This window comes from Pleurodeles waltl, chromosome 5, assembly GCF_031143425.1.
Source record: "Pleurodeles waltl isolate 20211129_DDA chromosome 5, aPleWal1.hap1.20221129, whole genome shotgun sequence".
NCBI classification, from domain to species: Eukaryota; Metazoa; Chordata; class Amphibia; order Caudata; family Salamandridae; genus Pleurodeles; species Pleurodeles waltl.
In genome coordinates, this window is record NC_090444.1 from 1,131,830,741 (window position 1) to 1,131,844,483 (window position 13,743).

At 44.2% G+C, this 13,743-nt stretch overlaps 1 protein-coding gene across 6 annotated transcripts in view; it reads right to left on the reverse strand.

Moving 5' to 3' along the window:
* The window catches only part of LOC138296313 (zinc finger protein 583-like), a 136,491-nt gene that overhangs the window by 39,010 nt on the left and 83,738 nt on the right, over positions 1–13,743 (reverse strand). For 2 of the 6 annotated variants that reach the window (XM_069235342.1, XM_069235341.1), the window contains exon 6: positions 12,894–12,983. In XM_069235342.1, the coding sequence (XP_069091443.1) occupies positions 12,894–12,983 (90 nt within the window). Of the gene's footprint in view, positions 1–8,769; positions 12,507–12,893; positions 12,984–13,743 lie in introns of those variants that run through there. The other 4 variants (XM_069235346.1, XM_069235344.1, XM_069235345.1 and 1 more) reach the window with 4 other exon arrangements.

Here is a 13,743-nt window from a genome sequence, read left to right on the forward strand (position 1 = left end):
AGATGATGAAGGGATCAGGGACAATTGGGATCTCTAGTAAAATGGCTGTTCAAAGGGCGCAGGTCTTGAACTATGCCTTTGGCTTTCTTGACCAGGTAAATAGGAGTGTTGCAAGGGGACACTTGAGGGTAAATTACTCCCTGTTCTGGCAATGCCTGTATAGTAGGGGCAATGCCCTCATCTGCCTCCTTGGACAGGGGATTTGCTTCACTCTGGGTAAAAGGTCAACTTCCTTTAAAGTACTCTAGAACGGTGCAGTAATACAGATAAGGCCAACATCCTGGTGACCCTTATTCCACAAGGAGTCTGGTACTTGTGACAGATCTGCTTATTTTACTGAATCAAACGCTCTGCTTGATGTGGGTGATCTGATTTCTAACACAGTCCTTAGTGGTATGTCTTATTGGAAAAAGTACAACCGTTTCCTTGGAGTCAGCATCAAACAGTTGGTCATCCAGTATCTCCCTAACCATCTTTCCTGGTTCCAGGAAGATGACACATGCTCACAAAACAGTATTATGGTCGCTGACTATTAGAGCGCCATAGGTCGGTGTTAATTCCAAAGTCTCTATCTGTAATATCACCTCGGCATGTGACAGCCCACAATCCTGTTCCTGTTGTTCAAAAAGGAATTCTTTGGGTAACTGAATCTCCTTTCCCAGTAACTCTGGTCTCTCTGCTATGTTGGTGTATGGCACTGTAGTAAATGACTCAATGTTAGTGGGCTGTGCTCTAGTTCGGTCTATGCTAGCGGAACCTACCATTAGTGTCATGATTCTGGAAGGTGGGAATGTAGGTGTGGAACAAATCATGCTACCATCTGGTTTATAATGAATGGCCCTGATATAATTTTGCCATCAGATCTCTTCCTAACAACTTTACTGGTGCAGCTGCAGAGAACAGTAACCAGCCATCAAGGTACCTCCCGCCTACTTCCATCTTCACTGGTTTGGTAAAAGGAACCCTAACAACTTTCCCAGAGAATCTCTATGTGCCCATGGATCTGTTGGAGACCGAAAAGGTCCCCCTCTCTTATACATGATTCTGTTGCTCCTGTATCTATGAGGAATACATACCTTGTGTCATTGATACCGACCACCATAATGAGTTCCTCATCTGGCCTGTTCGTTAATGACAGGACTGGACACAGAGATACTCTGTAAGCACCCTCATTGTGTGTATTCTCCTACAGGGTTCCCCTGGAAAGGATTTCTTCCCCTTCGTAGCTCTGTTGAGGCAGTCCATGCTGCCCTTGGGGCATTGCTGGCAGCTGCACATTCTGCGAAGGTGTCTGGGGCACATATATTATTTGTAGACTTTGCTGTGGCTTTACTGTCACATCCTCATCTCATCTCTTCATATTGCAATCTATTTTAAGATGCCCAAACCTCTGACATTAACAACATGCCTGATCCCTTTTTGGAGGACCCATTCTACCTCTTCCTACTTCCCCTCGTCCTCCTCTACTACTCCCTTGTGACTTTACATTGTTCTGCTGTTGCAGGTACTGTTGTCGGTTAGTCCCTGACTGTCCACTGACACTGCAGTCATCTGAGTGGGTGCGGCAACTACAGCATCCTTCCATTGCTCCTTTCTTCACTAATTTCACTGCACCAACTTGGATGATGCTTTCTCTGCTACTTCCTGTTTTCTAGCAAAAATGGATTAGTTGTGCTTAATTTTAGGGCCAGGGCTTAGCTTCCAGTGTCACTATGTTATCTTAGCTGTTCTGCACGTCAGGAGGCAACCCTTTCTTGAATACATGATAGAACAGTGCAGCACTACCTCCTGTCACTTCCCAGCCCTGATTTACTTCCTGGGACCATTTTTTTAAATCGTATTGCTCTTACTGAAGTACTGTGCGGGATCATCACTTGCTTGCATAAACTGAGTCATGGGTGATCCGATGTCTGGTCTACTAGGGTACATTTTCCTTAGATGATCCCACACTACAGATCTGACAAAATTCAATGGAGACCCATCACACCTGGTATTAGTGAGAACCACATTTCTACCTCCAGCTTTTTGAACTACTGTGTCTGTTTTAACCCCTATGAGGGAACTAAGCAGGCTTTTTATATCCCCTACTGCCAGGGAGATGCCTGATCCATTTCCCTGCTCCTTGTAGTGGCACATGTTTTCTGAGGTATTCATTGTCCATTTGTGGCCATAAAAAACATAATGTGGTGCCCTACATCCCTGACTTATCAGAGACATCTGATTCAAAGGGAAGGTGGCACACTCGGAATGGTGCTGTCTGGCGTTCTTCTGCCATATACATAGATATTTCCTCATGTAAGAGTACTCCCAATCTAGATCACCCTCAGCATGCACAATGCGCTCTACAGCATTCGCCATGTCATGTGGGTCAAAGGACCCATCTTGTGGCCATGGACTAATTTGTGGAGCTAACCGCTCAGTCCAGTCTGCTAAATTATCTACAAATAGTACAACAATGTGCCAGCTATTTTCTCTTTCAGGGATGGTCCCACTGGGAGTAAGGTCTGGGCTGCACAAATTTGCGTGGGCACTCATTTAATGTGCTGATCTGTTGTGGGGTGTCACCCGTCCCCCACCCTCACTGGATCCCATGCTGGGTTCTGGCTGGCCATGGATGTTTTGGAAGTGTAAAGTGTAACGCTCAAGCTCTATAGCTTTGGGTTTCCTACTTCTAGGGAGCACATCTCGCTCTCTTTCCATTGCATCAGTTGGTTTAGGCAGTGTCCATTCACCCCTTGTGTAGTCTAAGTAATTGAGTGATCTCTCTTGGATATCATAAGTAGGGTGACTTTCTTCTTGGGTTTGATCAGTTCACCCATGCTCTCCACACACTGTTGTATGGATTCTATGCTATTCGCTAACTTCCCAAAACATCTTTGAGCTTGTCTTGTAAAGTCTGTGTCAGACCTGGCATCTTTAGGCCTGTGTCCCCTGTCTTTTTGCCTTCTGACCTCCTGTTTTTATGGTATTTAGGACTCTGTTTTTGCTGGTTTATTGTCTCTGCACACTTTACCACTGCTGCTCAATGCTAAAGTGCAAGTGCTCCCTATGTAATTGTATTGGTGATTGGTTTATCACGATTGACATATTTGATTTCCTGGTAAGTCCCTAGTAAAGTGCACCGGAGGTGCCCAGGACCTGTAAATCAAATGCTACTGGTGGGCCTCGAGCAGTGATTGTGCCACCCACATAGGTAGCCCTCTAAGCATGTCTCAGACCTGCCACTGCAGTGTCTGTGTGTGCAGTTTTAAACTGCCAATTCGGCCTGGCTAGTGTACCCACTTGACAGACCCAAACCTTCCCTTTTTGTACATATAAGGCACCCCTAAGGTAGGCCCTAGGTAGCCCCCTGCATGCAGTGTATTTAGAAGGTGGGACATGAGCTGGTATGCCTTACACATCCTAACAGTGAAATACTGCCAATTTTTTTTTTTTTTTTTTTTACTGTTGCAAGGCCTATCTCTCTCCTAGGTTAACATTGGGGCTGCCTTTAAATAGCTTAAGTGCAGCTTCCCTTTGGGAGTAGATAGAGATATGGAGTTTGGGGTCTCTGAACTCACAATTTAAACACACATCTTTTTGTAAAGTTGGTTTTTAAATTGTCTGTTTGAAAATGTCACTTTCAGAAAGTGGACATTTTCTTGCTTAAACCATTCTGTTCCTTTGCCTGCTTGTGTATTCCACGTCTGGGTCAGACTGACAGTTGGGCTGTTGTGAATTCCCTCTAGACAGTGACACAAAGAGAACTGGGATGTAGCCTGCATATTCTGATGGGCCATCTGGGCTAAAGTGCAGGGAGGAGTGGTCACTTACACCTGAAAGGACTGCGCCTGCTCTCACACAATGCAGTCTCCGACCCCCTGGTGTGTGTCGGAGGCCAGGCCTGGGCAAGGCAGGATCTTCTCAACAACAGAGACTTTCCTTTGAAGTTTTCCTATTTCAAAGGTTGAACTGGGTATAAGTAGTGGACCCGAAACCCCCAACTTTTAGAACACTTCTGGATCAAGAGGAACCGCTGCCAAGGAAAAGAGCGGAAGAGCTGGAGGAGGAGTACTGCCCCTTTGCTGTGTGTGCTTTGCTGGGTTGGCATGCAGTTGCTGCTTCTGCTTTAAAGAGGGCAAAGAGTGGACTTTGCTGTGCATCCTGCTTGTGACGTTTCTCTAAGGGCTTAGAGTAGAGCTTGCCTCCTGTTGTAAGTCTCATGGATATCAAAGTCTTCAGCTTCATCTGCCTACAGGTCTAGGAACTGTGTGTTTTGCGCTGCAACAGAAGAAAAACAACTGCAATGCCGTCACCGCCACAACAGACTGTACCATGACCTGACGACACCATGAGCCATGCCCCAAGGCACACTGCAACTGTGGTCTCAGCGCCGCCTCCACCTGATGCTGTCACCGAGCCACTGCTTGCACCGTGACCTGTGGGCCCCGCAGTGCTCATCGCCTTGCTCACACCGCAGCCTTAGCCTCCCCAACGAAGATGTTCAATGCTGACACCAACACCACTGCCTGTACTGTGGCCTGTTGACACAGCTCGTGAGGTACACAAAGCACCATCCCATCCCAAACCGCAGCCTCGGCCCACTGACCCGGTGCCATCGACTCCAGTTTTGTCAACAGATGCCCCGATGTGTACCACGACCCGTGGATGCTGCACTAAGCCTGCCCCGCTCTGCACCGCCATCTTGGGTCTTCCGACAATAGCCCTTTATAGCAAGGATGATGCCGTTACCTGCACCGTGACCTGGAGACACTACACGTCACAGCTCCCTGCTTCACACTGCAGCCCTGGTCTCTCCGATCCTGCAGGACACGTCACAAGCCGCTGCCTGCACCGTGACCTGTGGGCACCGCATGTCGCATCATCCCGCTTCGCACCGCAGTCCCGACGCCATCCACGCCAGCGCTCCTGACTTCGTCATCAGCCTGGAGTTCGATCTGCAACGCGTGTGATTTCAGGGGCTTGACGACCCCCGCACTGACCTCCGGAATCGATGCCTGCGACTCCAGCGACATTGCACTTTGGACCTCATCTCAGCGATCACGACACCCTGCATTTGTGGGTCTTCCAGTCACTGTTGCTGGCCCTCAACACCGTGGCCTGCTGAACTGTTGGATTTGTTGTCCACTACGCTGTGATAGCCCCATACTGAGCTATTGACTTCAAAGAACTGTATTTTTAAGTAATTCTTGAAAAATTATTATGGTATGTTAGATTTTTCTCATATTGATCTTGTTTTACATAGATAAATATTGGCTATTTTTCTATAACTGGTGTGGTGTCCTTTTGTAGTGTTCACTGTATTACTGTGTGTTATGTTCAAAAGCTTTACACATTGCTTCTAAAATAAGCCTGACTGCACGTGCCAAGCTATCAAGAGGGTGAGCAGGGGTTATCTAATTTGGGTATCTCTCTTATCCTGACTAGAGTGTGAGTCCTTACTTGGACAAGGTGCAAACCGACTGCCAAGAAAAGACCCCATTTCTAACACATTGTCATACACTTCTCTCCTCAATTCACTTGTCCCTCTCCTACTCTCACTGCGTGATAGCCAGTCCTGCACAGTCTCTGGTGAGACTACTACACACCCTTTTCCTTCTGCCAAGAGGGTGGACTATCGTCAGTCTTTCTATGCTCCTGCTCCCTTTCCTGATATATTGGCTGTCATGTCAAATCTATAGTCCTATGCACAGTCTCTCTACCCTGCATTCTCTGCAACCCTTTGCTGTGGGGTGGACTTGTTCTCTAATTACTCTACCTGTAATATCCCTTTTCAGAAGCAACTGTGACGTTGCTGATGCAATATGTGACTGGTCATCACTATCCCCTGAACTCTGTTCTTTGCGCTTATCATGCTAGGGAAAGGGTGGATCTAGATGCAGTAAGAAATGCACCTGTAACTGCCCTGAAAATTGGTGGTCCAGTACCCTAGTTTGCTGCCTAGGAGGGCTTGCCTTCTTTGGGTTTGGTATTTGTAGGGTTACCTTGGCGGTTGCAATCAAGGAGTGTGGAGGGGTTCCAATTTCAGGGTTCTCAAACCCTATTGCTGCTTCATGCAGCTGCACTAGTGGGTAGATGCTGGGCACGGTGGGTGTGGTGCACATAGGGTAATATAGGGGTGGAGGAACAGATGGGAGAGCTCCTTGTGAGGAACCTTTTCCCTTTTCACAAAATATTCCCCATTAAGCTATGGTGGCTTCCATTTTCTTTAATTTGGCTCCTGCACACTGACTTCAGAGGTATGTGACAACGTGCTCAATTATCCTATCGTTGAACGTTCCTTATTTTGGCCAAGGATATGTATGCTTTACACTGGCTTTAAACACTCCAGGCTATACTTTTGTAATTTCTTCTAATCACTGGGGAATACCTATTGCATATGCTCTACGGGGGTCGCCATGATTAGGAGTGTTTAATACTTTTACTTTAACTTTTGCCACCTTTCTCCACTCCCCAGAAGATATTCTTTTCAGAACATGTGTTTTAGAAACCATGGAATGACTGACAGACATTAGGTCTAGGGTTGGGAATTTGAGTGTTCAGATTTTAACTGGAGGTACAGTTTAGAGACACCAGGTTTTTAGCTGTACCTCCGGGTCAAATGGAACACATATCGGCACCTTTCCAATGTCAGATTCCTACATAGGCTACTTTCAACCCGCTGTTGGGAATCACAGGATAACTAGTTATGTAGGTGCCTTGTTGATTGTGCAACACATGTACACCATCCATCAATAAAAAGTCACATGTTGTTCCCTTCTGTCTCTTATGAACTTAAATCTTACATTTGCATCATATTTACATATGCATTTAACATTGCCAAGAAGAACACGCTATTCATGAACAAGGATCGTGAGCCGCTTTATCCCCACCTTAAAAAGACAGTAGTCTCTGGATCCTTCCCAACCCTGTGTACAGGTAGAACTTCAGCTTAAACACTGCATCTGCTTACCTCATAAACATTTGCACACTGGTCTCTCTGCAAAGGGTGGGTAGGCGGTCTTTTGGTACCGGCGATCACATAGGGGTGGACAAAGGAATCTCTTGGCTGACTCACCAACTGTTGCGGGGTAACAAGAACTCCCAATACTGGAATAAATATGTATACTCTTCTTGGCAATGCAAAGACAGTATTTACTAACTGTCGCAACAGGGAGAAACGCACAACGGAATCCACCTCACTCCTGCTCATGCAGGCTGCACCTAAGCCCTGTTTAAACTACCTCAGAGGTTTTTCTCAAATGCACAACAGGCGTGTTTTTTAAATAAAAATCAATTCAATAATTTATTACATATAGTAAACAATAGTTGACTTGCAAGTTACAGATATTAGATGGAAAAGCACTCAAAGACATGTGACCTTATATCCCTGAATTCCTGAACTAAACCATTACACATTCTTCATTATACTTTTGACAATGCTTAATGACAGAGCATTCTTTGGCCTATGAATGCATGTGTGTTTTGTGGTAGATGCAACTTACCTAAAGTGTGTACTGGCAGCATTTTGTGCCTGAAACCGTTGTGTGCTCAGAACTCAATTTCTTTCTTGCGCCCATTGTTTAGTAGAGTAAATTTGGCCTTTTCTATTCTGCTTTATTCTGAATTACGATGGAAAAAATATTTAAAGGCAACCTCTTCTGGTTCACTACTGCTGATAGCCATTCTAACATCCAGGTATTGTATTTACATCTGCTTTGTTGTCCTAATTGCAATGAATTAATGTGGTAATTTAAAAAAAATACAAAATGTCTGTATTAAGCTTTTGTGGTACTGAGGGTCCAAAATGATTCCTTAAAAACCTTCAAATGTATGATAGCCTTTTCTCTACAGATGAAGTTTTATGTAGTGGTCAATATCTTCCTGCAAACCAAAATCACACAGCCTTCCAGAACAAAAGCCCATCATCAGATGCAGTCACTTGTATAGAACCACATTTACCATCTTGGCATCTGATGACATAGGAGTGCACTTTAATGTAAAGAACTGTCATTCTTTTGTATCCAACTTTTTAGCTCTGTTTGCTGAGTGAGCATTAAATTCTGCAAAATGGATACCATGTGACAGATAAGCACTAGACGAAAGAGTTAAATAAATAATATATTTCTGTGTGTCAATCATCATGGTGTAGATTTCTCTTTTTCTCACACATAATCATATACTCAGTTTCTATTGAGAAGTACATATTTTAAAACTTTATAGTTAGGGCAATGTGACCTTTATGTTTACAATGCTTTCCCTTACCGTTACCTGTAAGATGGAATATCAATAGTGCTCATTAATCATAGGTAAGATCAATCAATGACCATAAGTCTTAAGAAATCTTGAGGAAGCGATAGAAAACCAACTTAGTTAATATATATATATATATATATATATATATATATGTATATATATATATATATATATAAGCTGGCGCCCTGGGTGTGTGAATGTAACCAATATATTTGTTGTCAAATTCCTTTGAAAGGGTGAACCCCCTTTTGCAAACTTTAATGTTACAGTAAATTTATGTTGACTTCAGAACAACTGGACGTAGCTTGGATTGATGTGCGCAAAACAAGAACAATATAGTGACAGAACTTTCTGCCCCTCCTCCTGCCACATCCCACGATAAGTTTCCTAATTTTACCCTTCAGCAACATGCCAATTCTCCCACCAATGTACAACTTTTAACAGGTATTTAAATGTCATAGAAAGTAGTTTTTTTTTGTTTTTTGTTGCCACTCGCCCTGTGTTTCAACAATGAGAACAGGCGCCATCTTTCTTCATGCAATTTAATTCTTTATTAGCTTGATAATGAGTTCTACTAGAGATCTACACACAATTTCTACACAATAAAAAGGGGAACATCTATCTATAAACAATAACAAACAGCACCATCAGGGGCTAATACATAAATAAAGGCATCATTCGTCTTTCCTATTGCATTTCTGCTGAACATTGCTATTATGCTATACTGCATGCCTCTTTTACTTTTAAACAAACAGCACGTCACATCTTCCCTTCTAGAACTTCAGAAGCTGGCAGGCCTTATCTCAAGAGTCCACTCTGACTCATGAAGTGCAATAAAAAATATCTTAGTGCACAGCTCTTTAAGCAGCGAGTCCCCTAGGCCCGGTGTGCCCCTAACAAGTCTTAATTGCTCCAGCAGGAAGTGTGCCAGCATCTTGTAGAGTGCATGGTCGTGGGCACTCTCAACAGCTCCAGTCCTGCTCAGGTGAGTCAGCTGCATGCGGACTTAACAGTAGCACTCAGCAAGTGCAGGCTCTCTCCTTAGCCTATGGTATCGCGCTTCAGCAGCATTCAGAGGTGTTTCGGCGTTCATCCTGCCAGGTACGTTTTCAAGCTTCCGAATGGGGGAAGATTCCCATGCTCCTGATCTCAATCCCACTTCTATTGTTTCCTCACTCAGTCCACGAGGTCATGCTATTACAGTTCTCATTGCTCTTGGTGACCTATCAGTCAACAATGCTCACAGTTCATGGGCTCCTGACTGATCCACACGGCACAATTATTCCCAGCAGCCCCTCCTGGCATATAGGGTTTGAGAAAGAATATTTGTATATTTTTGTCTTTTAGTCTATTTAGCTTCCAGTTTGTATTTTTATGTCATTCATTTTGTTTAAATTCTAAGACCATTTTGAACACTATGCTCTGCTGTTGCATGCAAAGGGTATGGGTTTCTAAGTTATGTTTTGCAGGCTACTAAGTTCCTGAGAAGTGTCTTGTATGTGTCTAAAACAACATGTATAAGTCCTGATCCTCTGCTTGTTCCGCTAGTTTTAATATTGCACAAGGCCACTTTTTAAAAAAAAAAATGCGTATACTTAGTACATTCTTGTATGGGTGACACCAAATGTGCCACTCTCAAAATACCCTGTCAACTTATCAGAAACTGGTCCAGTGCTGTATTCTTAGGCAAACACAAATTATGTGCTAACAGCCTTCTCCAAATGGAGGTTGCACCGGGCTCTATTTCTTGTGCACTGTCTTGCGCTTTGCACACAACATCTGGTTCCAAAATGAGTCGTATCCCTCAATGTATTGCAATGATATGACTTCTGACTAACTGAAACAAGAACTGTCAGAGTGCAGTTTGGAACTTGCCATTCTGTATCTCTCAGGTGTTACTAATAAATATCCATGACTGCACTCTGAACGTGTTTATGTTTCCTTTCTTTAGGAAATTAATTACTCTTCTACAGGTTGCTGCATTACTGGCACACAAGGCTTTGGCCCACACCGCACAGCAGTCCTTACCATGGTGGCCCCTCCTGGTACATGGTGTTGCTGCAGGCTTCGGTGCCTTGATCTCCAGACAGTCTTTGCCACAAAGGCCCCTCCTGACTCACGGGGGTCACTGCAACAATGCTGCACAGGCTTTTGCACGTACTGTACAGCAATGTTTTTACATGGCTATCTTCACAGCGGCCCTCTCCTGGCATACAGGGGTTGCTGCCTCAGTTCTGTACACAGGCAATGACCCTACTGGTGCAGCATCTCCTTAGACCTCACACCAGGGGTCCACTCGACAGGGCTTCCCAATGGATCTCACTCCCACCAAAGCTCTCCTCTTCTGCTCAGGGCACACTGGTCTTGGTGAGCAGGAGGGCACTGGTGCTCCAGGCTCCAGAGAAGGTGGTCCTGGTTGATGTACCCTCACCCAGCAAGGAGACTAGCAGATTTGGGCCCCAGTCTTGGTCACAGGCAGAAGTCTTGCAGATCTTCCCTTCCTCACACAAATTGCCTGGCTGCTTGGTAGATGTCAATTTTTGGGGTTTCAATCTCCCTTTCTTATAGTCCATTTCCAGACACCAAATGTGATTTTAGGATCTGGGTCTTTGAAGTTTTATGTTGGAGTTCTGCTTCTTTGTAAGTACATACCTCTGCTCTCCCTCTTACTGTTGAAAAGCTGTCTGTCACAGAAAGAGAGACGCCAAAGCATATAGTGCCACTACACGGGCAATGGGAATGACTAGAGTTCACAGTGGAGGTCAGCCACAATGATATGTGCATCAAAAGGTTAATCTTGGGTTCCCAGACCCACGCTTTATGATTCTCTTATCAGCCCCATGGCTTTCCTGAAATGTGTCCTAGCCCATTCTTTCTAACCTTTCACTGAATCAAGGAGCACTCTTTGAAGTGTACATGGGAGCCTCATTCTCTCTCCTCCAGTGTGTCCTACACAATTAACAGGAATGAAGCATTACACAAATATGTCTGGGGGATTCCTCTACCTTCTTATGTTTTCACCAGGCAGGCCTGGGCCTCCCAAAATGAAATCCAGGGTTATCTATGTAATGTATCATTGCAGGCACACTTGTACTCACTGTATGTACATAGCATACACACTGTCCAGCAACATTACCTCCTTCAATTGTGCCACCACAGGCACACATACGCTAAGCACACACATTCACACTGTGTGCACTGCTGTGAACTGTAGTTGTTCTGTATTGTGCCGCTTGCATTCACCATGCGGGCTCTGAACAACTCTACACCCTTCATGTATTGTACTCCTCACAGGTACACATACACCAAGTATATCCACTTACCATGCACTGCACAACACTTCTCTATCCCTGTATTGTACCACTCTCAGGTGAGGACCATTCCTGCACTGCACAGCACTTCACGTCTAACTGATGTAGGCCAAGGGTGAGTTAAGTACACAGTAGCAGACCTTTTAAAAGTGAAGGCGCATGTATACCTCACTCCAGTGACACAGGTCAAAAAGGATCTATTTACTTCTACTGATCTATACATGGTATGCTGCCACCACTGTGCTCACACGGCTTCGCTCCTGTAGAAAGCAGTAATGTTAAACAACTATGAAGGTAGAGCGCTTGGCATCCCTCCTGGTTGAACAAGACTGAAATCCATGGGACAGGTCTATGTCATGACACACATGCATGATCCATGTTTGACTATGGCAACAAAAAAATCAACATTAGGGATCCAGAAAACAGTACAGTTGGGCACTCAAGACAGGAGTACATGTTGATTACCATGCAGAGGACTTTTCCGTCCCAACATATACCAGTTGTGACTGCTCTTCCATTGGAATTTTTAAGAACACAATATACTTTTGGCTAAATTTAGCCTCTTCAGTTATATCATGTATTTCCAATTGTAAGAGATGGCTTATTATTTCTCACCCTGGAATTAACAATCGCCTTTCACAGAAATGGCAATGTGATCGAAGATGCAGTGAAAATGTGTGTTCCTAACACCAAATGCAGGAGCAGGAAGTAGTGATGGTGAGTGCATTGTGTATCAGATGCAGCGGGTGGGCTGGCACCAGCAGATCCAATGGTAGGCAATCACAGTGTCAGAGAAAGACTCCAGTGCCAGCATGCCAAGAACAATTGTAGGCCAAGGCACCTATTCTTTTATATCCTTTTTTGGTGTATTTTGCAAATTTAGCATCTGAAAACGGATACGGCTTATTCTCATTGTGCTGTGGTGGTATTGCTCAATTTTCCAGATAATGTCCAAGACTGCTTAAGAAAAAAAACAAAAAAAAGAACATTTGTACAATATGGCCCAAAACCTGCCCAACACACTTTTTATGTACCTCCTGTAGCATCATTCATTTTTGCATCCACCATACACATTTGTTGGACTCTCTGTATTAGATTAGATTATGCTAGGGTTTTGTGTGGCAATGGTAGAAATCACACGTTTCGTGCAGTATGTGGGGAGTATTAAAAGTAATAAATAAATCATCTAATATAAGAAGAACCAAGATTTATAATTTAACAACCTCTACACACGAATACTGCTGCAAGAAGGGGCAAGAGTAATGTGGGTTGTTCCCAATAGTGAACAAATCAGACACACACCTTCTTACACTTTATTTTTCAGTACTGACCACAATCCTTACTCACCCATAGTTTGACATTTAGGCTCTTCTTGGAAATTCATTTCATCCTCAGGTTCATTACTTAGTGAACACACAAATGTGATAACTGGATCAGCTGTTATTACGAAAAACAATATGCAAAATTAATAATTAAACACACCCCAGCCAGTGAATTTGAAAGCTGCTCTGAACACAAAGTCAAACAACTTCACGCTACAAATCAGGCAACTACATATATGCAACTATTCAGCTTCATGTGTACGCAGCTATATGCAGTTCACGCTAAGAAACATCTTTTATGCCTGCATGAGCCAAGCCACTGCATGGACACTAGAGTGCCATTGAAGGTGGGGATGTTAGTGGCGCTTTTCCTGAATAAACTGCAGGAGAAGCAGCGCATAGGTGGAGTGGCACGGCTCATTCGTGCTACTCAGAAACATTAAATAGCGCTGCCTGTTTGGGTTCTTCGTGAAACCTCTGGGACTGCTGCAGTGAAACAAGAGTATGTTGGCATCACATTTCATTATTAGATCCTGAGCATGTGGCTACTGAGGGAGATTATGCCTGAAATTAGGTGGCAAGGGAAAGAGCAGGGGAGAGGAGCGGGAGGACAGCTTGATGGGCTCAACTGAAAGGATTAGTGACAATCACCTAATGTGATGACTCTCACGCAGCAGATGAAAGTGAGGCTCTCGAATGAGTTGGCACACTTACTGGCGAAGATCTACAAGCTCGAACCCCCGAATCTCACTGATTATGTTATTTAAGGTGGGTCTTTTATATGTTAGGGGACAATTCGGTACAGGCAGGCAGCAAAAGTGCTGTTTAGTTACATCCAGAAAGAGCAGCTCAGTATCTTAAGGAAAATTTGTGGT